This window comes from Macrobrachium nipponense, chromosome 34, assembly GCF_015104395.2.
Source record: "Macrobrachium nipponense isolate FS-2020 chromosome 34, ASM1510439v2, whole genome shotgun sequence".
NCBI classification, from domain to species: Eukaryota; Metazoa; Arthropoda; class Malacostraca; order Decapoda; family Palaemonidae; genus Macrobrachium; species Macrobrachium nipponense.
Window position 1 is genome coordinate 5,597,487 of NC_061095.1, and position 25,200 is coordinate 5,622,686.

General features: G+C 50.5%; 1 protein-coding gene across 6 annotated transcripts in view; it reads right to left on the reverse strand.

Moving 5' to 3' along the window:
• Positions 1-25,200, reverse strand: part of LOC135207863 (abl interactor 2-like) — a 199,115-nt gene that overhangs the window by 143,849 nt on the left and 30,066 nt on the right. For all 6 annotated transcript variants that reach the window (XR_010313073.1, XM_064239741.1, XM_064239743.1 and 3 more), the window contains exon 3: positions 20,350-20,517. Coding sequence is in view for 5 of the 6 variants with exons in the window: in XM_064239741.1 (XP_064095811.1) it covers positions 20,350-20,517 (168 nt within the window). In the remaining variant the exon portion in view is untranslated. The remainder of the gene's footprint in view (positions 1-20,349; positions 20,518-25,200) is intronic.

Consider the following 25,200-nt stretch of genomic DNA (forward strand, 5'->3'; position numbering starts at 1 on the left):
CCTAGGCGACGACAGCTGGTCCTTGAATCTTGCGATTTGTTGTTGACTGAAGAGGCACCACTGTTGCTTGAAGATCTGTCCTGACGAAGATTCTTCTTATTCTCCCTACAACACTTATCGAAGTGTCCAATGCAGTGACACAGACGGCACTGGACCTTGCTGGCAGGACATTTCATGGTCCTGGACCAATGACCAACGCGGTCGCAGCTTTTACAAGTACTGTTGGCCGCAGGGCATTTGTCTTGATCATGCTGACGAACACAGTACTGGCACCAAGTTGCTGGGTTCGAGGGTTTCGGCGAAAGTGGATGCTTTCCGCTTGACTTCTTGCTTCTCTTGTAGGCCGAAACAGCACACAGCTGATTGGGTGGGGCACGTATGGCAGAAGTTGCAGTTTTAGCCGCCTCTCACGACCGACAGGTGGTGATGAAATCTTGCAAAGAAGAATTGGCATCCAAGGCGATCAACTTCTGAACCAACCGTCCGCGTCTCGAATGCCCATCAAGATAATCATTTTCACCTGGGTGGCTCTTCACATGCGACGGCGGTACCTGGGCATAAATCAACTTCTTCCGCAAGCGTCGAAGTTTCACATAGAAATCAGCGAAAGATTCTCCTTCCGATTGCTTGCAGCTAGTAACTCTCTTTGGCGAAGTACTTCATTCCTTAAACCCTTTATATGTGACTGTAAGGCGTCCAGGACTTCATCTACAGGCTTATCTGTAGAGGGAGATATTTGAAGTGTGTGTTCAAAACACGCTGCGTTTCCAGGGTTAAAACACATCCTCATCTGGATCATTTGCTTTTCCGTGGAAGCTTTATAAAGATCCACCATGACAGCATAGTCATCCCACCGACGTCTCCATTCCCTGAACATTTGGAATGTTCATCTGCCTTCAGTGGGGGTGGCGTTTGCGCAGTTGCTTTCTGTGGTGGTGGAAGAGAGGGTTGACTGGAGTTCGAAACCACCTCTGTGCCAGGTGTATGGGTACCTGAATGAGATGGATGATTGGTGCAAGAGTTTGAATGAGGGCAGTAAACCTTGCATTCTCCTCTTCTCTTCTAAGATCATCCTCTCTAAGGCGAATTGCTTCTTGTTCCCTTCTTCTTTATTCTTCACGTTGTCTGTCTTGTCTTCTTGTTTCATCTTCCCTTCTTCTTCTCTCATCCTTATACAGCGAAGGCATTCCTCTAAAAACTTAAATCAAAGCGAGGAAATCTGTCCCAGTAGCTTGAGAGGTAAATGGGGGCTGGTAGCGGGGGCTTAAAGAGTGGTGGGGAGGGAGAGACTGGATGCTCCAAACACTCCCCCAACACTCAGAGTGTGGGCGCCCACATTACTGGATTGCCACTGTTCTGTGGGCTCTTCTAAATGGTCTGCAGGCGTACCTTTCGAGTCCGTCATTATTGTCAATGTGCAGTGCAAGAATAAAGTTCCAACAAAATTATTATTACCAAAACGTCTGATACAAGAATAATAAATAAATTCGTTTAAAGCGTGAGTGTGTCGTATGTGCGAGAAATACGTCAGCCAACGAGGGGACTAATGAGGCGATAGTGTCTGCCTACGGCAGCTCACATCCAAGGCGACGTTGCCAAGTCGACACAGTCATCCCGTGACATGGCATGAGTGCGGGTGTGACAGTCGGTGCTCCGGCAAAGCCACAACAGAATAAATGGGTACTCAATAAAATGACATAACAACACTGAGCCACAAAAAAAAAGGCACTATAAAAGCACAATGCACGTGCACAACACTTCACTGAGTTACTTGAGGGCACTACACTGCACACGACATAGAATAAATTAGTAGGGACACGAAAGGCACTTTTGAATTGAACGTTCATCCAATATGGCCATGACCGTCCGTCTTTCCGATTGTCCAAATATGACAATTTGTCGAAAATTGCATTTTTCCTAACTATACAAACCTGAGGTCCTTTAACAATAGAAGTAGCTAGCGCAGCTGGAACGGTCGTAAGCTTCGAACAAGGGGAGAACGGTAGTTAACTGCTTGTCCGATCGTCACGCGGCTGGGAGGTAAACAAATCACTTTTGCTTTTGGCCCATGCAAAATACGCAGAGTGAGGGGTGGCATGAGGAGGGACTATATGTAAAGGACCTCAGGTTTGTATAGTTAGGAAAAATGCAATTTTCGACAAATTGTCATTTGTTCCGATACGTAATACAAACCATCGGTCCTTTAACAATAGGAAGACTCACTTCTTGGTGGGAGGAATCTGAGTCTTTTAGATGAACAGACTGGTGTTCGTCCATCCTGGAATGCCTCCCTGGTTCGTAAGAAGCGAGGGAGGGATCCAAGCCTCTGTCCGATTGATCGGGGTGTGCACCGCAGGATCCAATGGTCAGACCTCTGGGCCGAGTACTAAGAGAGAGGCAAGCGTATCTCTTCGTACCAGCATTGTAAGAACTTTTCCAGTAACATGAGCAAATATAAAGTCATGGGTTTGTCTCATGTAGGCATCCACTTCCTCCCCCTTGTTGGAGAAAGTGGTGGATATACACTCCTATCCCTAGTTAAAGGGATAGGATGGAGCTCGGTCGAGTAGCTTACCTGCATCTGACTCCCTTCCAGCGTGGTAACGACCGTATCCCTCTGCCCACAGGTAGAGGTAGAGAAAGATGGTGAAGAGAAGCCAGTCACTCTCCTTCGCACATTCATTCTCCGTCATACCAGGAATCGATGCTGTTCTGCCTGCTCTGGGTGCTGGGTAAGCTTACACAACGTGTTGAGCAGCCACCACAGGTCCCAAGGAAAAAGTATCCAAGGACTTGTGGGCAATATCCCGAAGGTAGAAGGACTTGAAGGTGGTTTGGTTGGCCCAAACACCTGCCTTCAGGACCTGCGCCACGAGAAGTTCTTACGGAACGCTAAGGAGGGTCCGATACCTCTGACTTCGGGTGCTGGGCTCTCGGTCGGAGCGTACGGATGTCGTCGCTACCATCGCCTCATACGCTCTCCTGATCACCTCACGCAGCCAGAAAGAAAGCGTGTTCTTGGAAACTTCTTTCTTGGTAACCCCAGTGCTAACGAAGAGGCGTCGACACTCAGGCCTGAGGTGTTTCGAGTTCTCTTCAGATAGCGCCTAGCGCCCTCACAGGACAAAGCAGCATCTCATCCGCATCGTTATCGGTGAAGTCCAGAAGGGAGGGGATCGTGAAAGACTCGAACCTGTCGTCAGGGACGACGGATTCTGAGTCTTGGCTACGAAGTTCGGGACGAAATCGAGCGTCACAGATCCCCAGCCTCTGGTGTGTTTAACATCGTAAGAAAGACCATGTAGTTCCCCTACTCTCTTTGCCGATGCCAGGGCCAGCAAGAAGAGGGTCTTGAGGGTCAGATCCCTGTCTGACGACTCTCGGAGTGGCTCGAAGGGTCTTCGAGTCAAAACTCCTAAGGACGAGAGTCACATCCCACTCAGGGGGCCTGAGTTCCCGGGTGGGCTTTACCTCGAAGCTCCTCATTAGCAAGGAGATCTCAAACAAGTTCGAGATGTCCAGTCCCCTCAGTTTTAGGACGAGAGCCAGGGCGGCTCTATATCCTTTAACTGTGGGTACTGAGAGGAGCTTCTCTCGGCGAAGAAACACGAGGAAATCCGCTACCTGCTGAAGAGTGGCTCTGAGAGGAGACAGACCCTGTCTACGACACCAACCAAAGAAGACGGCCCACTTCCCCTGGTAAACAGCTGCAGAGGACTGTCGGACATGTCCAGCCATCTCTGTTGCTGCGCTACGAGAAAAGCCTCTCGTTCGCAAGAGATGGTGGTAACAGCCAGCCGTGAAGTTGAAGGGACTGGACTGCTTGGTGGTACCGTTCTACGTGTGGCTGGGCTAGAAGGTTGTGCCAATTGGGTAGTTCTCTCGGTGCGTCCGCAGAAGAGCCAGCAGGTCCGGATACCAAACGGCTTGAGGCCGTTTGGGAGCCACCAGGATCATTCTGAGATTGGGAGTGACCAGCGCTCGACTGATCACTTTCCGAATCAGACAGAAGGGAGGAAAGGCGTAGGCGAAGAGGTTGTCCCAGAGGTGTTGGAGAGCGTCCTCTGCAGCTGCCCATGGGTCCGGCACGGATGAAAAGAAAACCTGAAGTTTTCTGTTGTGCCGGGTGGCGAACAGGTCTACGACCGGTCGCCCCCACAGGTTGAAGAGCCTTTCCGCCACGTCTTGGTGTAGAGACCATTCGGTCCCTATCACCTGATCCCGACGGCTGAGCTTGTCTGCTACTACATTCCTCTTGCCTGGAATGTACGTGCTGACAGCTCTATCGAGTGAGCCGTGGCCCACTCGTGCACCTGCACCGTCAACTGATGGAGCGGAAAGAGACACTAGCCCCCCCTGCTTGTTGACATATGCCACTACTGTGGTGTTGTCGCACATCAACACCACTGAGTGTCCCACCAAGCGGTCCTGAAATTCTCGGAGAGCGTTGAACGCCGCCTTGAGTTCCAGGACATTGATGTGAAGGTGCTTTTCGTGATGGTCCCACACCTGCACGTCAGCAACTCCTCCATGGTGCGCCCCATCCCTCGGTCGAATGCGTCTGAGAACAGAAGCATCTCCGGGGGGGGGAGTGCGTATGGGCACTCCTCTTAAGAGGTTCTTGTCGTCGAGCCACCAGGCTAGGTCCTGGCTCACCTTGTCCGTGAGAGCCACGGGGAAAGTAAGGAGGATCCTTGGCCTGAGACCAACTCTCCTTAGCCTCCACTGGAGAGACCGCAGGTGAAGACGCCCGTGAGGGACTAACTTCTCGAGTGACGACAGATGGCCGATCACGACTGCATTGCTGTGCTGCCTGTTCCTGTCGAGACAGGAACCTGCCGGCTGCCTCCCTGAATTTGCTGATACGCAAGTCTGCGGGAAAGACCTGCCCTGCTATCGTGTCTATCAGCATACAGGTACTTCATCTTCTGCTTGGGTTCGAGATCTGGACTTCTCGTAGTTTATCACGATCCCCAGATCGCGACAAAAACTTGAGGAGTCGATCTCTGTCCTGCAGCAACTGCGAGCGAGAGCTCGCCAGGACTAACAATCGTCGAGATACCTCAGAAGACGTATCCGTGCGAATGGGCCCAAGCTGACACCAGAGTGAACACTCGCGTGAACACCTGTGGGGCGGTTGACAGACCGAAACAAAGTGCCCTGAATTGGTACAACGCCGTCCCATCGAAGATGAAGCGGAGGTACTTTTCTGGAGGACTGATGGATGGGTATTTGAAATATGCGTCCTTCAAGTCCACTGAAAGCATGAAATCGTTCCCCCTGATCGAGTCGAGCACCGAGCGTGCCGACTCCATCGTGAACCGCGTCGTGCGAACGAAGCGGTTCAAGGGAGAGAGGTCTATCACCGGACGCCAGCCCCCCGATGCCTTCTCCACTAGGAAGAGGCGGCTGTAAAAGCCAGGTGTACTGGTCCTCCACGATTTCTACAGCTCATTTCGCCAGCATGGTCTTGATCTCCTGTCGAAGAGCGTTGTCCGTTTGATGATCCCCGGACATAGTTTGTATGTGGACCGGTTTGGAGATGAGGGGGGGCTGAGACTCGAAGGGTAGTAGTATCCCTCCCGAAGGACGCTCCACTATCCAGTTCTCGGCGCCCGTAGCGCTGCCAAGTTGCCCATGGCTCGCCAGGCACCCCCCCATTTCCGGCAGCAGGTGAGGGGAACGCCGTCCCTAGCGTTTCCCTCCTCGTTTCGACTTCTTCCCACCACCTCCTCGGGGAAAGGAGGCCTGGGAGGAGGGCTGTTACGCCTCCTTTAGCAGACGTCGAAACAGCAGGAGTCCTCACAACTGGGGGTTTGGACAGTGCAAACCGTCTTCGCCGCCGTGGAAGCGCTAGCCAAGCTCTTTGGCTTGGCCGCAGTCGATCGAGATTGCCCAGTAACCTTCGAGACTGCCTGGTGAACTAAGCGGTCACTGTCATCAGTGCGCCGCCTTTCCACCGCAGCGTCCACCATCTCTCCGGGAAAGAGAGCTGGGGAACTCCTAATTGGTCCATTGCGAAGCCCGAGTGCCGCCTCACGCCCAACCCCTTGGTCACTCGGGTAAGGGACTGCGTCCCTACGCGAAGAACCAAGTTGGCCCACAGTTTAGCAGTCTGATGGGCAAGTAAGAGATCGCTCTTCCTCCAGACTGGCACAGTCTCCTGAAAAGAAGCGTCGTCTTCAAGAGCAGAACTCCAGAGCCGGCCGCTACTTTGGATATTGTGAGGGACCACAAATCCAGCCAAGAGACTGCCTGGAATGCTGCCATAGCGGTAGATTCAGGGCAAGTGCCTCCTGCTGCGAGAACCAGAGGTTCTCCGACAGGAGCTGCTGCAGGGACACACCTGGAGTCAGCCTCGCTAAACTCCGGGTTAACCTGTTTCGGCAGTATCGGGTCTTCCGAAGGCACGTAAAAAAACGCCTCTGACGCTGTAGAGGGAGGAGGAAGTAGCTTAGAAGACCGTCCGGATTTCAGCGAATCCTCCCGTCCTGAGACGAGATTCTCAACTTGATCCAGGACTGAGTCCTGCAAGCTCTGATCGCGCGGTAAACCCCACCATCATTTTGGGTTCCCTCTTAGGACCCCAAAATGACTCGAGCCGGGACGTGGGCTCTGCCGGTGGTAGCGGCGATTCTTCCGCAAGGTCATTATGCAGACGCATCAGCTTAATGACCTCTGCAAAGTTCCTCTGTATCTCGGGAGTGACTGCGTCTTGTGGAGTAGGACCGTCCAGTCCCTCCAGCAAGAACAAATCCCGTAATACTCCTCCCTCAGAAGGAGGAACAGCGGCAGACCCCTGATGGTCACCTCCAACTACTTGCGCGTATGTTCTGGTCGGTCCTAGAACCGTGCCTGAGCCATACGGCGTCATAGCGGGATCGCGAGCGGCGCACCTCTCGTGATCACTCCTCGGTACCTCGCTCCTCCCGGTGTAGCCCGAGGAGGTTGAAGGTACGGGAGAGGCAGACCTGACGCTCCCCCCTCGCTCACTGGCAGGACCAGCGTGCGTGGAGGGCTGCTGCCGATCGTCAACCCGCGGTGACGATCGAGCAGCAGGCCTAGCCTTGCCGCTCGCCTGGGGCGAGCGGCTCGGCTGAGAACGTTGACGCTGATCTCTAGCGTCAGGCGAGCTGTTGCTGGTTACCGTCTCCGCCCGGTCCCTATGGGAGCTGCCGGTCAGGTGACCTGCTAGGCTCTCGTCGCGGCGAGACCGGCCAGCGTCCTCTCGGCGCGTCGAGCCGCTGGTACCAGCCGTGGCTGATACCGACGGCCGCGGGGACCCCTTCCTCGCCTCAACCCGTGGCTGGTCAGCGACCGTCACGTCAACCCGAGCAGCCAGTTGGTCGCTGCGAGAGCGTCCACTGGCCTGGCGAGAGTCGTGTGCACGACTCTCGCCAGTCTTCTGCTCCGCGCCGCGGTCTTGACGGCGAGCGAGCTCGGGCGTCAAAACCTTGGCTGGACGGTCTCCCGTGGAAGAGCGTCCACTCGGTACTTCTCGCGAACGAGAAGCGGCCGAGACGGAACCTGATTTAGCGGCAGGGCCGCTAACACCAGGTGAGGACGTACCAGCCGAGGCTGGTACGCCTCTGGTCCCCGTCGTCTTCTTCTTTGCAGAGGAAGAGACGGGCCCCGTTCCCGAAGGAACAGGAGGACCAGCAGAAGAGCTCCCCGACTCGCCTGAGCGAGACGGGCCCTTAGAAGATCCCGAAGGAGTCTTCTTAGGGGGGGAGGAGGCAGCCTTCTTCTTCTTCGGCTGGTTAGCCTTAGAAGTCGAAGGGGAAGAGGAGGCAGCAGACGACGAAGAAGACGACGAAGATGACGACGACACCTTCCTCTTCTTCCTCTTCTTCTTCGCCAGGCTCCGCAGGACAGACGTCAGGTCTTCCATCCAGGAGGGAGCCGGGGCAGTTGCCGAAGCAACAGGGCCCGACTGCACCTGTCCGGAAGAACCTGAGACTGTAGCAGCACCACCAACAGCAGGAACGACAGGAACAGGTCCAGGAACAGCAGGAACAGCAGGAACAGCATCTGAAAAGGAAGGAGCAGCAGGGACAGCAACAGGTACGGCAGGCACGGCAGGAACCACAGGAGAGCCAGGCGTCCTGTCGGCAGCTACCGTCATTCTCGGCACTGGCGGCAGGTCCAGGGGGGTACTCTTAGGGCAGCGGAAGTCCGGGTCGGCAACACAAAGAACCCAGGTGGCGGTGGCACCGTCCTCTTTGGTACGGCAGTAATAGGTTTGTGTATTGCAGCCGTGGGTGTCACCGTCATTACATGTGGCGTATACACCAAGTGCGGCGGCATGTCATACGCTGGTGTAGATATGGTGGTAGTGGTAGTGGTTACCGTACCATGAGTGACCACTGCCGACCCCGCCAACCGCTGAATCAACCCCTGGATACTAGGCACTCCCTGCAGTCCCAGCGACTCCCACACCTGTCCCAGGTCGTCCTTCGCTGGTGGCACATCTGCGGAAGCAACAGTCGGGTTAGTCAGAGGGGTTTCCTCACGCCTGGGGGGAGAAGAACCCCACCCAGAGCGGACGGAAGACCCCGAATACAACTGGATGTCCGGGTAGCGGGCGCCCTCCTCCACACTCGACGGATCGAGAGAGGAGACGGACTCCGCTACCCCCCCCCGCAGGGGAAGGCGCGAAACGTGGGGGCTGACCGGGAGGCAGGAAAGAAGACGAAGTGTCAGTTACCAAAGGAGTCACTGGAGAGCTTTCCGATGACTTCTTTGGCGGCCTAAGTCTCTTCCTGCCCTCGTACAGAACCCACTGCGCCTCGGACCAATTCATACATGTCATACATGGCTCGTTGCGGGAGCATTCTCGCCCCCGACAACGAGTACAAACCTCATGTGGATCCACATCCACGAATGATCTAAATCCGCCGCATCTACGCCCCTCCAGCCCGGGACACACTCTACGGGCGACTGGGGGGCGCGGCGAAATATCCATTTCTTGATCACTCATATTGCAATGACAAAAGAAATGTAAAAGTACTTACAATCATATACTCTCAATTACACTAGGAAAAGAGGGCTGATACTCAAAGCAAACGACAAGGCGGGCAGAGCGATGACGAACACGTCCTATCCTCACACGGCCGAAAGCAAAAGTGATTGTTTACCTCCCAGTCGCGCGGCGCGCGACGATCGGACAAGCAGTTTAACTACCGTTCTCCCCTTGTTTGAAGCTTACGACCGTTCCAGCTGCCGCTAGCTACTTCCTATTGTTAAAGGACCGATGGTTTGTATTACGTATCGGAACAACTTGATAATCTTTCACACAATACGACACTTCCAAAGTTCACTGCGCCATGTATGTGTTGGTAAACTCCTTAACCTTAAGTGGAGGGGCAAGGACACAACTTAAATGTAGATTCTAAATGTCTATTGCAGAAATATATACAAGATCCAGGGGACAAACAGCAGCCAGCTAAACAAACAGACAGATGAGACGAGACTGCCTCACGAGGGCAATAATTACAATGTTGCCAATACTTAATTGTTGCCATATCATATTACTGGACTTAACATGGGATACTCTAATGGCGCGCAACATGTGAAATAATGTTTGAACATAATAACAACATAATAATACTGGTACATGTGAAATGCGTCTTTTTCATGTACCTACACCTATTTACTAACGCGGTTGACATACCTTCAAAACAAAATTCAGCTCTTTAATCTCTGGAAAAATGTTAATCTTTTTGTCTGCTGGTCACACCCTTTATATCACCGGCGACTAACAAAAAAAAAATTTGTTTGTTTTATCTTCCAAGATGTAGGTATTACCTGTAGGTACAGCACATTTTTTAACAGTATGCCCATACACACACACACATATACAGTTGCGCGTGCGCTAATACCTATTGGTTTCAGAGACTCAAGTTAACACTTACAGTATAGTTGAGAGGAGAGAGAGAGAGTTCATCCTAGATGGCCTTGGTTCATCTCTCTAATCTCTCGAGGAATGTCAAGATTTGTTCCCTGCTCTTTGTAAATTTAGTCCATGCGACTGACAGCAACAAAATTCATGTTTTTTTTTTGTCTTCCCGATATGAATTACCCGTACTGCACATTTCATAACAAGCATGAACACACTGCCTGCATATGTACAACGTAATGCCCACTGGTTAAATATACTCTCTCTCTCTCAGGAAAGATACTGTCAATTCAATTTATCAGTATCTTTTCCTGATAGAGACAGAGTAAATATTTAGGACTCCAAGGCTTGGCATATGTCAATTATTTTATTATCTTGGGATTTTTGGTTAATCTTGGGATTTTCCATGGTCAACTCTTGGGATTAGTAAGAAAAATGTGATTATTTGAGTAGCAGTAGCAGCAGCTGCAGCGCACACCCAAATGAATCGGGTAAGCCTAGCACGCCAAACAATAGTATTTACAAAATGAGCTGAGCTCTCTGGCTGGGCTGTTTTGGTCCTCCCACGTGTTTGATCGCATAGCTGCCACATTTATAACAACAACAGAGATAAAAACCATTTCTCCCATTACAGATATCAAATATTATCTTTTCCGTTACGCAGAATTCTAAATAAATTACGTAGGTTCACGATTGATAGTTTTTTTATTCAATAACAAGAAAAGGAGTCAGATTTTCTATCAACACGGCATCTCATTTTGGTGCTGTTGCGAATATTTCAACCAGTTCCACGTGCGTTTAAATCCATACTGACTGTACAGTCTGGAGGCAGTTCTCCCTTCTACACATATCTTGATTTCTTAATATCGTAGGTATAGAATAAATTGGTGAGCATGGAAATATGAAATAAAGCATAACAGAGTAAGTTTGATGAGTGAGAAAATGTTATTTTCATGATAAAATAAATTTTTGAACATACTCACCTGGTAGTTATATATATAGCTTACGTCAGGGACGTAAGCTATATATATAACTACCAGGTGAGTTAGATGTTTGAAAATAAACAATCCTATACAGACAGATTCTCTCTCTCTCTCTCTCTCTCTCGCTCTCTCTCTCTGACAAAATAATAGATAGGAAACAATGACACTGGTCATCTCACAGCCATGGATAGACATCAACTTCACAGTCGAGAAAGGGTAGTCGTATACAAAATAAATAGGTATGGAAAATGCGAAATGCGGGCCTATGTTATCCCGTAAAAAAAAGCTCTCGCTTGGACAGCTGTAAGATTTAGGAGAGAGAGAGAGAGAGAGAGAGAGAGAGAGAGAGGAGAGAGAGAGAGAGAGAGGAGAGAGAGAGAGAGAGAGAGAGAGAGAGAGAGAGCGGGGCCGAATAGGAAGGAGATTAAAGTAATTATAGCCTCGGGGTTTGTCTCAAGGACATTCAAAGATCTGTCACACACGGGCAGTTGTTGTTTTTGTAAAATTAGCATAAGGGCAGATCTTTAAAAGCCACGCCAGAGAGCTCGCCACGGTGACAAGACTATACCTTCTATATGAATTGACGATGTCCTATACGAAGATGCAGGAGATGAAGATGAAATGATCAAAGATCTGGAAGATGACGAATATGATGACTGCCTTGATGGCGAAGAATTCAGAGCAGTATTTGATGATATGGACACGGAGAACGACTTTGGAGGATTTTAGTTTATTAATTTTATGCATTTTTTCTACTTTAATAAATTTTCACTACCTGCGTATCCTAAAATAAAAATGACAATTTGTCGAAAATTGCATTTTTCCTAACTATACAAACCTGAGGTCCTTTAACAATAGGAAGGTAACTAGCGGCAGCTGGGACGGTCGTAAGCTTCGAACAAGGGGAGAACGGTAGTTAACTGCTTGTCCGATCGTGAGCGCGCCGCGCGCCCGGGCGGCGTGAAGAATCACTTTTGCTTTAGGCCCATGCAAAAGTTGCAGAGTGAGGGGTGGTATGAGGTGGGACTATATGTAAAGGACCTCAGGTTTGTATAGTTAGGAAAAATGCAATTTCGACAAATTGTCATTTGTTCCGATACGTAATACAAACCCTCGGTCCTTTAACAATAGGAAGACTCACTTCTTGGTGGGTGGAATCTGAGTCTTTTGGTGAACAGACTGGTGTTCGTCCAACCGTTGGAATGCCTCCCTGGTCGTAAGAGCAAGGGAGGGATCCAAACCATCTGTCCGATTGATCGGGGTGTGCACCGCAGGATCAATGGTCAGACCTCTGAGCCAAGTACTAAGAGAGAGGCAAGCGTATCTCGGTTGTACCAGCAAGTAAGAACTTGCTCCATTACAAGAGCCAACATAAAGTTATGGGTTTGTCTCAAGTAGGCATCCACTCCTTCCCCCTTGTTGGAGGGAGTGGAGGATATTTGCTTCTATCCCTAAACTAAAGGGATAGACTGGGGCTCGGTCGAGTAGCTTACCTGCATCGAATTCCTTTCCAGCATGGTGACGACCGTGACCCTCTGCCCACAGGTAGAGAGAGAGAAAGATGGAGAAGAGAAGCCAGTCGCACTCTCTATTCAACCATTCATTCCTACAGTCACACCAGGAATCGATGCTGTTCTGCCTGCTCGGGTGCTGGGTAAGCTTACACAACGTGTTGAGCAGCCAACCACAGGTCCCAAGGAAAAAGTATCCAAGGACTTGTGGGCAAATAACCCGAAGGTAGAAGGACGTGAAGGTAGTCTGGTTGGCCCAGACACCTGCCTTCAGGACCTGCGCCACGGAGAAGTTCTTACGGAACGCCAAGAGGGTCCAATACCTCTGACTTCGTGGGCTCTCGGTCGGAGCGTACGGATGTCGTCACTACCATCAGCCTCGTACGCCCTCCTGATCACCTCACGTAGCCAGAAAGAAAGAAAGCGTGTTCTTGGATACTTCTTCTGGTAACCCCAGTGCTAACGAAGAGGCGTCGACACTCAGCCTGAGGTGTCGAGTTTTCTTCAGATAGCGCCGTAGCGCCTCACAGGACAAAGCAGCATCTCATCCGTATCGTTGTCGGTGAAATCCATCAGGGATCGACGGATCTGAGTCTTAGCTACGAAATTCGGACGAAATAGAGCGTCACAGATCCCCAGCCCCCTGGAATGTTTAACATTGAAGGACAGACCATGAAGTTCCCCTACTCTCTTCGCCGATGCCAGGGCCACAAGAAGAGGGTCTTGAGGGTCAGATCCCTGTCTGACGACTCTCGGAGTGGCTCGAATGGTCTTCGAGTCAAACTCCTAAGGACGAGAGTCACATCCCACTCAGGGGGCCTGAGTTTCCCTGGGTGGGCAAGACCTTTCGAAGCTCCTCATTAGCAAGGAGATCTCGAACGAGTTCGAGATGTCCAGTCCCCTCAGTTTTAGGACGAGCGCCAGTGCTGCTCTATATCCTTTAACTGTGGGTACTGAGAGGAGCTTCTCTCGGCGAAGAAACACGAGGAAATCCGCTACCTGCTGAAGAGTGGCTCTGAGAGGAGATAGACCCCGTCTACGACACCAACCACAGAAGACGGCCCACTTCCCCTGGTACACAGCTGCAGAGGACTGTCGACGTGTCCAGCCATCTCTGTTGCTGCGCTGCGAGAAAAGCCTCTCTTTCGCAAGAGATGGTGGATAACAGCCAGCCGTGAAGTTGTAGGGACTGGACTGCCCGGTGGTACCGCTCTACGTGTGGCTGGGCTAGAAGGTTGTGCCAGTGGGGCATCTCTCTCGGTTCTTCCCGCAAGAAGAGCCAGCAGGTCCGGATACCAAACGGCTTGAGGTCGTTTGGGAGCCACCAGGATCATCCTGATGATTGGAGTTGACCAGCGCTCGGCTGATCACTTTCCGAATCAGACAAAAGGGAGGAAAGGCGTAGACGAAGAGGTTGTCCCAGGGGTGTTGAAGAGCGTCCTCTGCAGCTGCCCATGGGTCCGGCACGGCTGAACAAAAAACTTGAAGTTTTTTGTTGTGCCGGGTGGCGAACAGGTCTATGACCGGACGCCCCCACAGGTTGAAGAGCCTTTCCGCCACTTCTGGGTGTAGGGACCACTCGGTCCCTATCACCTGATCCCGACGGCTGAGCTTGTCTGCTACTACATTCCTCTTGCCTGGAATGTAGCGTGCTGACAGCTCTATTGAGTGAGCCGTGGCCCACTCGTGCACCTGCACAGTCAACTGGTGTGAGCGGGAGAGACACTAGGCCCCCCTGCTTGTTGACGTATGCCACTACTGTGGTGTTGTCGCACACATCAACACCACCGAGTGTCCCATCAAGCGGTATTGGAACTCTTGGAGAGCGTAAAAACGACCGCCTTGAGTTCTAGGACATTGATGTGAAGGTGCTTGTCGTGATGGTCCCCACACACCTGCAGCCAGCAACTCCTCCAGGTGTGCGCCCCATCCTCGGTCGATGCGTCTGAGAACAGGCAGCATCTCCGGGGGGCCGAGTGCATAGAGGCACCCCTCTTAAGAGGTTCCCCTGTCGTCGAGCCCACCAGGCTAGGTCCTGCCTCACCTTCTCCGTGATGGACACAGTAAGGGGGAAGTAAGGATCCTTTACCTGTGACCAACTCTCCCTTAGTCTCCACTGGAGAGACCGCAGGTGAAGACGTCCGTGAGGAACTAACTTCTCGAGTGACGCAGGTGGCCGATCACGACTTGCCATTGCTGAGCTGCCTGTTCCTGCCGAGACAGGAACCGGCCGGCTGCCTCCCTGAATTTGCTGATCCTCAAGTCTGCGGGGCGGACTTGAGCTGCTACCGTATCGATCAGCATACCAGGCTACATTCTTCTTCTTCTGCTTGGGTTCGAGATCGGACTTCTCGTAGTTTATCACGATCCCCAGATCGCGACAAAACTTTAGAAGTCGACTCCCTGTCCCTGCAGCAACTGCGAGCGGGAGCTCGCCAGGACCAGCCAATCGTCGAGATACCTCAGAAGACGTTATCCCGTGCGAATGGGCCCAAGCAGACACCAGCGTAACATTCTCGTGAACACCTGTGGGGCGGTAGATAGACCGAAACAAAGTGCCCTGAATTGGTACACCGTCCCGTCGAAGATGAAGCGAGGTACTTTCTGGAGGACTGATGGATGGGTATTTGAAAATACGCATCCTTCAGGTCCACTGAAAGCATGAAGTCGTCTCCCTGATGGAGTAACCAGCACGGAACGTGCCGTCTCCATCTTGAACCGAGTCTGGCGAACAAATCGGTTCAGGGGAGAGAGATCTATCACCCGGGCGCCAGCCACCCCGACCCCCCGATGCCTTCTCCACTAAGAAAAGGCGGCTGTAAAAGCCCGGTGACCGATCTACTACGACTTCTACAGCTCGTTTGGTCAGCATGGTCTTGATCTCCTGCCGAAGAGCGTCGTCCTTTGAGGATCCTAGAACATATGTCTGAAGATGGACCGGGTTGGAGGTGAGGGGTGGCCGAGATTCGAAGGGTAGTAGATATCCCTCCCGAAGGACGTCTACTATCCAGGTCTCGGCACCGTAGCGCTGCCAAGTTGCCCAATGGCTCGCTAGGGCACCCCCCCACTTCCGGCAGCTGGTGAGGGGGAACGCCGTCCCTAGCGTTTCCCACCTCGCTTCGACTTCTTCCCAGCACCTCCTCGGGGAAAGGAGGGCTGGGAGGAGGGCTGGTTACGGCCTCCTTTACCAGAGTTGAAGCAGGAAGAGTCTTTCCTCGGGGCTTCGATGGAGCAGCCGTCTTAGCAGCCGAGGAAGCGCTAGCTAAACTCTTAGGCTTAGCCGCAGTTTGTACGAGGTTGCCCAGAAACCGAAACCTTCGTAACTGCCTGGTGAACCAGACGGTCACTGTCATCAGTGCGCCGTCTTTCCACCGCAGCGTCCACCATCTCTCCGGGAAAGAGAGCGGAGGAACTCTTCATGGTCCGTTTACGGAGTCCATTTACCGCCTCACGCCCGGCCCCCCTTGGCTACTCGTGTAAGGACAGCGTCCCTACGACGGAGAACCAAGTTGGCCCACAGGTTTGCCGTCTGATGGGCGAGGTAGGAGATGGCCCTACCTCCAGACTGCTGGCACAGTCTCCTGAAGTCGGGGTCGTCTTCGAGGGCAGCGCCCCCGGAGCCGGCCGCGACCTTGGATACTGTGAGGGACCACAGATCCAACCAAGAGACTGCCTGGAAAGCCGCCATAGCGGTAGCTTCCAGGCCCAGTGCCTCCTGCTGCGAGAACCACAAGTTCTCCGACAGGAGCTGCTGCAGGGACACACCTGGAGTTAGCCTAGCTAGCTCCGGTTACCTGTTTGGGCGGTATTGGATCCACTGATGGCACATAGAACTTCCGCTGTCGCTGCAGAGGAGGAGGATAGCTTGGAAGACCGTCCTGACTTAAGTGAATCCTCTCGTCCTGAGACGAAATTCTCCACCTGGTCAAGGACTGAGTCTGCAAGCTCCGATCGCGGCAGTCCCACCGTCAATTTGGGTTCCCTCTTCGGGCCCCAAAAAAAAAAAAAATGACTCGAGCCGGGACGTGGGCTCAGATGGTGGTAGCGGCGATCCTTCCCCCAGGTCGTTGTGCTGACGAATCAGCGCAATAACCTGGGCAAAGTTCCTCTGGATCTCGGGAGTTACAGCGTCCTGGAGTAGGACCGTCCAGTCCCTCCAACAGGAGCAGCTCTCGAGACCCTCCTCCTTCAGAAGGAGGAACAGCAACAGACCCCTGACGGTCGCCTCCAGCCACTTGCGCGTATGACCTGGCTGGTTCCTAAGACCATGCCTGGTGCGTGCGGCATCGTGACGGGATCGTGAGCGGCGCACCTCTCACGATCACTCCTAGCTACCTCGCTCTTCCCGGTGTAGCCCGAGGAAGTTGAAGGTAGAGGAGAGACAGACCTGACGCTCCCCCCCCGCTCGCTGGCAGGACCAGCGTACGTGGGGGGCTGCAGCCGATCACCAACCCGCGGTGGGGATCGATCTGCAGGCCTGGCCGTGCCGCTCACCTGTGGCGAGCGGCTCGACTGAGCACGTCGACCCCGGTCCCGTGCGTCAGACGAGCTGCTGCTGGCCACCGTCTCCGTCCGGTCCCTGTGGGGAGCGGCGGTCAGGTGATCTACAGAGCTCGCTTTCGCGGTGAGACCGGTGAGCGTCCTCACGGCACGTCAAACCGCTGGTACCAGCCGAAGCTGGTGCCGTTGGTCGAGGGGACCTCTTCCCAGCCTCAACCCGTGGCCGGTCAGAGACCGTCACGTCAACCCGAGTACCGGCTGGTCGCTACGAGAGCGGCCGCTGGCCTGGCGAGAGTCACTTGCGCGACTCTCGACAGTCTTTCTGCTCCGTGCCTCATTCATGACGGTGAGCGAGCTCAGGGCGTCTTGACTTTGGCTGCACGGTTGCCCGAAGGAGACCGTACACTCGGAACTTCTCGCGGACCGAGAAGTCGAGCCAGGTACCTGGCTTAGCAGCAGTGCTACCAAGACCAGGCGAGGATGTAGCCAGCAGTAGCCAGCACATCCTTGGTCCCCGTCTTCTTCTTCTTCTCAGAAGAGGAGACGGGCCCTGTTCCCGAGGGAACAGGAAGACCAGCATAAGCACCGTCACACCGGAGCGAGACGGGCCCTTCGAAGGTCCCGCAGGAGCCTTCTTATGGGGGGAGGAGGCAGCCTTCTTCTTCTTCGGCTTGGAAGCCTTAGAAGTCGAAGGGGGAGAGGCGGCAACAGACAACGAAGAAGACGATGAAGACGATGACGACACCTTCCTCCTTCTTCTTCCTCTTCTTCGTCAGCTCTCTCAGGACGGACGTCAGGTCTTCCATCCACTGGAAAAGTCGGGCCAATTGCCGAAGCAACACGCCCCGACTGATCCTGTCCGGAAAGACCTGAGACCGGGGCAGCACCTCCATGACGAGACGCGACGTGGGCAGGGGCAGGCACGGCAGGAGCGGCAGGAACATCAACAGCAGGACCAGCACCATCAGGACCAGCACCAGCAGACCAGCACCAGCAGGACCAGCAGCAGCAGGACCAGCATCCAGCAGGAACCAGCACCAAGCAGCAACATCAGCATGAACGTCACGCACCGCGCGCTTCGTAGGAGCGGCGCGAGCGGCTGGGCCAGCAACACTAGCTGCAGGTACGGCAGGTCGGCAGCATAGTCCGGCGTCAGACAGGGCATCTCCAACTCAGCCAAATTCATCATCGGGACGGGCGGCAGGTCCGGGCAGGGGCGAACTTTTTGGACAGCGAAAGTCGGGAGTCGGCAGCACATAGAATCCAGGTGGCGGCGGCACGCCCCTCTTAGGTACGGCAGCAATCGGCTTTTGGATTGATGCAGTGGGAGTCACAGACGCAATGTGTTGCGTGTAAACCACATGAGGAGGGGGCGGCGTACACTGGTGTGGACACTGTATTCGTAGTCGTTGTGACTACACCATGAGTTACAACTGCGACAGTCAGTCGTGAATTAAGCCCTGGATACTGGGAGCGCCCTGCAGTCCCAACGACGCCCACACCTGTCCAAGGTTGTCACTCACAGAAGGCACACCTGAGGGAGGAACAGCCGGGTCAGTTAGAGGGGCACCCTCACGCCTGGGGGAGGACGAACCCACCCAGAGCGGACGGAAGACCCCGAATACAATTGGACATCCGGTATCGGCGCCCTCCTCCACACTCGACGGATCGAGTGAGGAGAAGGACTCCGAAACCCCCCCCCGCAGGGGAAGGCGCAAACCGTGGGGCTGAGCTGGAGGTAGGAAGGATGATGAGGTATCCGTCACCAAAGGAGTCGCTGGAGAGCTTTCCGACGACTCCTTGGTCGATCTACGCCTCTTCCTACCCTCGTACAGCACCCACTCGCCTCGGACCAATTCACACAAACATTACATGGTTCGGTTCGGGAACACTCTCGCCCCCGACACCGATAACATAATTCATGTGGATCTATGTCAGGATAAGAGCGGAATCCGCCGCATTTACGCCCCTCCAGCCCGGGACACACTCTACGGGCAGCTGGTGGGCGCGGCGAAAGCTCTTCAAGATCCATAATTAAATTCACTTCACAATCAATGAAAAATGAAAAAAGAGTACTTACAATTTCATTCAAAACCACAAACAAACAGTCAGAAGAAATTGTAAACATCCAAAGCACACGACGAAATAGCGTGGGCCAAGGCGAGCGATGACGAGCAACGTCCTGGTCACAACTCCACGGCCGAAAGCAAAAGTGATTCTTCACCGCCCGGGCGCGCGCGGTGCGCGCACGATCGGACAAGCAGTTAACTACCGTTCTCCCCTTGTTCGAAGCTTACGACCGTCCCAGCTGCCGCTAGTTACCTTCCTATTGTTAAAGGACCGAGGGTTTGTATTACGTATCGGAACAAATAATAGTTCAAGTAACAAATGTTTCTTTTACCGAATAAAACAAAAAACCAAAAATCCTTCGGTATTGTGCTTTAATCAACTGATTTGGAAATTATAGATGGTTAGTCTAGAACAGTTAAACATGATGTTTAAACCAAAATAATGCAAATGGCGCACGATCGCTCTTTTGTATTTTAAAATACAATAGTAATATGAGAATGCATACAATATTATTGGATATAGTGAAGTACAAGTAAAGCATAACTTTTTAAAAGATCTACTGTTTTCCTCCGGTAGTAACTATCGCAATCTGCCGATTTGGGGAAAGCATAGACGGTACGCTAATTTTATACCGCGCGTATGATGCGACCCCTTTAAAATTAGCTTCAAAATTAGGTTTCAAAAGTCGCATAATATGCGAGTATATACGGTACTTACTTCTCAATTATAACTATTTCTCATGACAGGAGGGAGGACAATGGAGAGTGACAAGTACAAAATTAATAGGAACAGATCATAGAGTTTGAACCATCTAATGAGCCATCCCTTTCAGGTGGTCTGAACGGCTAGTTTTCCATTAAGTTTTTTCTACTGTCCACATGAGTGGGGAAGTGGGGGGTGATACATACATAATGGAGAGATAAGTACTGTACTATATTTTTAAAAAAATTTATTATAAAATTTGTGTTTTTTAAATGAATCTTAGCTCATTCCCACATCAAACCAAGGTGGGAAAGGTGTGGGAACAAGATTAATAACTTTTAATCACAATTCAAAAAAGTAAAAATAGAAATACTCAGCGTTACATATACTGGCTAAACAAATGAAGCTAACTCTCAATTATGTCATCAGTGGACATATGAAAAAATCAAAATGAAGGAAAAATATAAAAAATATTTAAACAGTAATGAACAACTGTCCAAACAGAAAAGTCTATGTATATAGTAAATATGTTAAGTGAAAAAAAATTATATGGCAGGAAGAAATTATGATGTCCTAGTTATCACTCATACAGCTGCTAAGAATTCACTAGTTCATCACGACTGACAAGTTAGAATATGATGTCACACAGATTTGTATTGACAAAATAACGGGGAAAGGTCATTACCTGTGCAATATAATTAACTTGACTCTCCATTTCTGCCAGTTGATGTGTTTGCTGTTCAACCATTTGCAAAAAGTTATAGGCTAGTGTATTAATTTGATATGCAACACTTGCTAAAGACTGAGTGGTATAATTCTTAGTTTCTTCTAGTGCCACTGCCTTGTTCTCTGCCTGCAAATACAAATAATGAATAGTTAAAACTAGAATTTGTCATAAACAAAATTAAATAATCCAAACACCCTTCAACTCATAGAAGTCCATATATTTGTATTCTTGAAGTGTTCCTAGACACTACATTCTTTTGACCAAATTATGACAAATCTTAAAGTAATTCATATATTTCCTAACATACAAACCTGAGGTCTTTATAAATGAAAATACCTTCAGCACACTTGGAAAATGGCCATTCAATTCTAACAAGGTTTTTAGGTGATTAGCTACTGGCTTTAGGGCAGGAAGTCCAACTCTTCCTTTCAGCAATGCATAACTTACCTTCTGACCCAGGTATCAGAATGTGTCCCGGGGCGGCTTGAGGTGAGCAGTATATGTAAAGAGCTCAGGTTTGTCTCATGTATCTGAATGAGGGGCGGCTTGAGGTGAGCAGTATATGTGAAGAGCTCAGGTTTGTATGTTAGGAAATATACAAATTACTTTAAAATATACCAAATTTGTAACTAATTTGTATTTTTCATAACTAACAAACCGGTCTTAACATTAGGATTTACTAGCGCGCCAAGCTGGAAACCGGTAGAATTAAAATTACACTTGTGAGATCCAGGGACTATTGGCATCTAGTATACCAGGTCATGGGGCATGTATACCCAGAATGCCCTCGGCATCCTGTGACCCACCAGTTATATTCCTACCGCCTTTAAGATAAGACGTGTTTACTGCCTATCTGATTAAAAGCCGGTTTTCAGTTTGCCCGTTTTTTATCCATTTCATTTTTCATTTTTCTTATTACTTTTATCTTTCTCTGAGTGTGCTCAGTGTGAGTGTGATCGGTAAGAGCATATAAGTGGTATGATGGAAATTTTCGCTTCACCATTGGGATCTTCTGCCGTTTCGAAGAGGAGACAAAGGAAATGCCCCGGAGTCAGTGGCTTTCCATGTTCTAGATTCCCAACTTTGGTGTCGACGGATCCTCATCCAACGTGTAGTAGGTGCAGGGAAAACGTATGTACGATTACTTATCCATGTTCTGTTTGTCGGGGTTAGTCGGTGGAACAGTGGAAAAAGTTTTATGAGAAAGGCCAGTACAAAAGGAAGGTGGTGACGCCATCTTTGGATGACCAAACCTTACCGGCTTCTTTTGTATCGGCAATAAACCAGACTGCTCCATATGTTTTGCCACCTGCTTTTGATTTGTCCCATACCCCTTTGGTTTCTCCTAGCGATTTGTTAGGGGGGGGGGGGGGGCGGAAAAACGTCAGGAGGGGTTTTGGGTAATTTTATGCATAATATGTACGCTCCTTTGTTCCCAGCAGGTAGGGGGGGAGTATCGCCATCTTTGTTCCAGGTGTCAGCTCCCAAAGCGCATAGGATGGAAGGTACGTGGGCAGCGCTAGGCCTACCAGGCGTACCAACCTTGGAGGGTTTGCTGTTGCATTATATGGCGTCATGCAACGGAATTTCCACCAGCAGGGTCCGGCAGCACTGAATGTTCCTCATCTCCCTGGCTTGCAATTTATGGGAAATAATGCCGCGGCTACGCCATCAAATTCTATGTTTACAGCGATGCAGAACGTGGGGGGTAGTTTGGCGGCAAACGTGCGGATGCCAGCAGAAGTTCCTACTTGTATACAAACTCTCAGTCTTTACATATGGAAAACTCACTTTTGGTGGGAGGATTCTGAGAAAGCTTCTGAACCAACTGATGGTTCACCTCACCAGGGCCTCCTTCCTGGTTGTGCAGAGCAAAGGAAGGAGTCCCATGACTGACATGTTGAGCATTGGTTGTTCAAGGTACCAGCTACTTGTTGAGATACTACTACTAGATATTAAGGTCCCTTCTCATAGCTGGTTGAGATACTACTACTAGATATTAAGGTCCCTTCTCAAACTGGTTGGTACAGTCTACTGCTGAGTCTCTGTTTGATCACAGCCTTTTTTCTATGTATATATCAACTCATAATAGTTGATTGATTTTAGGTTTTAGGCATAATACCAAGCACTGAGGCAACTAAGACCATTCAGCACTGAAATGGAAATTGACAGTGAAAAGGTTTGAAAGGTGTAACAGGAGGAAAGCCTCGCAGTTGCACTACGAATCAATTGTTAGGAAAGGGTGGAAAGTAAGGTATAAGAAAGATAATATGAAAGGACGTACAGTAAAAGGAATGAAAGCAGTTGCAGCTAGGGACTGAAGGGATGCTGTAAAGAACCTTAAGTAATGCCTACATTGCATTGCACGAGGTGCATTGACGGCACAAACCTCTTACGGGAATCAACTCAGAATAGCCTGGCATATTCATTATATCTTTTACTGCTGACACACATGTACACTTACCAACACTAAACACCCTACACTTCTCAACTTTTTCAATATGTCCTTTTTTGTTATGAATAAGAGACTCACGCCCAGGACCAGAAGATCAAGGGCAAGATCCCCAACGGCCGTTGATGACATCAGTAGAAAGTGATACCGTACATTCTACTTCAAGGGAGCCTTCATCCTGGAGGAATAGATGGTGTTCTCATTCTAGATCAAGGAGCACTGAAAAGTTTAGATGTTCATGTTCACCTGGTGGCTATTCAAGAACTGGCCAGCAACGGCCATCAGAGAACATAGGTGCTGCAGTTGTATGATTGGGCGACCATGAATCCCATGGAGTTTTATGGACTGGTGTGTAGGAGCATTAGCTCGCAAGATTAAGGAGAGTGCTGTCATCTTGGAAGACTCAGTATCTGACTTGCTTGACATTATTTCCTGCCTTGATAAGGACATTACAGATGGGTGTCTTGAATTAGCATCCCTATTCACCTTAGGCATCATCAAGAAGAGGGAGCTTTGGTGCTCCTTTACTACTAAAGGAGTGACCTGCTCTCAGAGTTCCACTCTTCTGTTCTCGGACCTCTGTTCTCGCCACTTGATAGTAATCACCTGTTTCCTCAGACCACAGTTCTGCAGATTTCTTTGGATCTCCGGAAAGAATCTACTCAAGATCTTTTGGCGAAGTCTGCGAAGGCCCTAGGAGGACAACCGCCAGTTATGTTTGTGCTGCTTCTTCGTCTTCCACGCAGTATCAGCCCCTTTGTGGCAGAGGTAAGGCAAGAAGTTTCCCCAGAGCTTGAGGGAATGTCTGTTTTACTCCCCGAGCAATCAAGAAGTCATCCTCTTCTAAGTCTTTGTTAAAGAAATGAGAAGCAAGTCCTCATTACTCCAGTAGGAGCAAGGTTCCTTTTTTGGCAGAGCTGGGAAGTGAGAGAGGCAGCAGAACCATGGGTCGTAAAGGTTCTCAAAGAAGGGTAAACCATTTCCTTTATTTGAAACCCTCCCTTATCCAGCTCCCCACTAAATTTGACAGCTTACTCTGCCAGCTCTGAGAAATTCTTAGCTCTCACCCAAGAAGTGACATCCCTGTTAGCACAGAGGGCTATAGAAGTGGTAGAGGATCCCCACTCAAAAGGTTTTTACAACCATCTTTTTGAGGGCTGGAGACCAGTTCAGGACGTGAGCTCCTTGAACTTTTTCGTGTTAAAGACCAAGTTCAAAATGGAAACGAATCAGACAGTATTGTCCTCAATTCGTCAAATCAAGAAACTTCCTGAGATTCGTTTTCCAGAACAGAATTTACCAGTTCAGAGCTCTGTGCTTCGGCCTTTCCATAGCTCCCCAGGTGTTTACCCATGTCCCAGCACCCTTGGCAAAGTGGCTACACCTAGTAAGTGTGAAGATCTCTCCCTACCTTGACAACTGGCTTGCTTGCTCTCAGACAAAGTTGAAATGTACAGAGGACCTGCTGAAAACCCTGGCATTAGCCCAAGAACTGGGTCTTCTAATAAATTTAGGGGTCTCAATTAGTCCCTTCTCAAGAGATAGTATATTTGCAAATGAGGATCAACTCTCTAGCTTTGGGGGCTTTTCCCTCCCCCAAAAGGGATTGATGCCTGCCTTTAGAAAATAGAGAAGTTTTTCTCCCGTCAGTCTTGTTCAGCCAAGGATTGGATGAGCCTTCTGGGGACTATCATCCATCAAACAATTTGTAACTCTGGGTCAGTTGCACATGAGAAACCTGCTATTTTTTCTAAGAATCAACTGGAATTGGAAGAAGCACCCAGATTTGTGTTCCCAGTAACAGCAAAGATAAAGGAGGACCTTGTATGGTGGAATTCAAGAGCAAGACTTTCAGAAGGGAAATCTCTCTTTCCTCTGAGCCCCGACCTAGTGTTTTATTCAGACTGCAGAACAAAAGAGCTGGCACATAAACGTGAAGGAATTAATAGCCATCCACTGGGAATTGAAAACCTTCTCTACAGAGATCAGCAACAAAGTAATAACAGACCACTTGGACCACGCAACAGCACTGTCCTATGTAAGAAACAAGGGAGTACCCACTCCACTCTGTGAGAGGCAGCAAGAGACCTGCTTTTATGGGTGCATCCAAATCATACATAGATTTTAATGAGGTTTATTCAAGGCAAATTCAGTGTGTTGGTGGATCAACCGAGCCGTCAAAAAACAAAAACGCCCTCTTTGCCACAGCCAAAAATCATCGCCTCCCCTTTACTGCTCACCACCCCAGATCCTCTTGCATGGACAAACAGACTGCAACGTTTGATAAACTGGTCAGACAAGGGCCTGTATGGCTTTCCTCCGTTCAGGCTGGTGAGAGAGGTCATCAACAAGTTCAG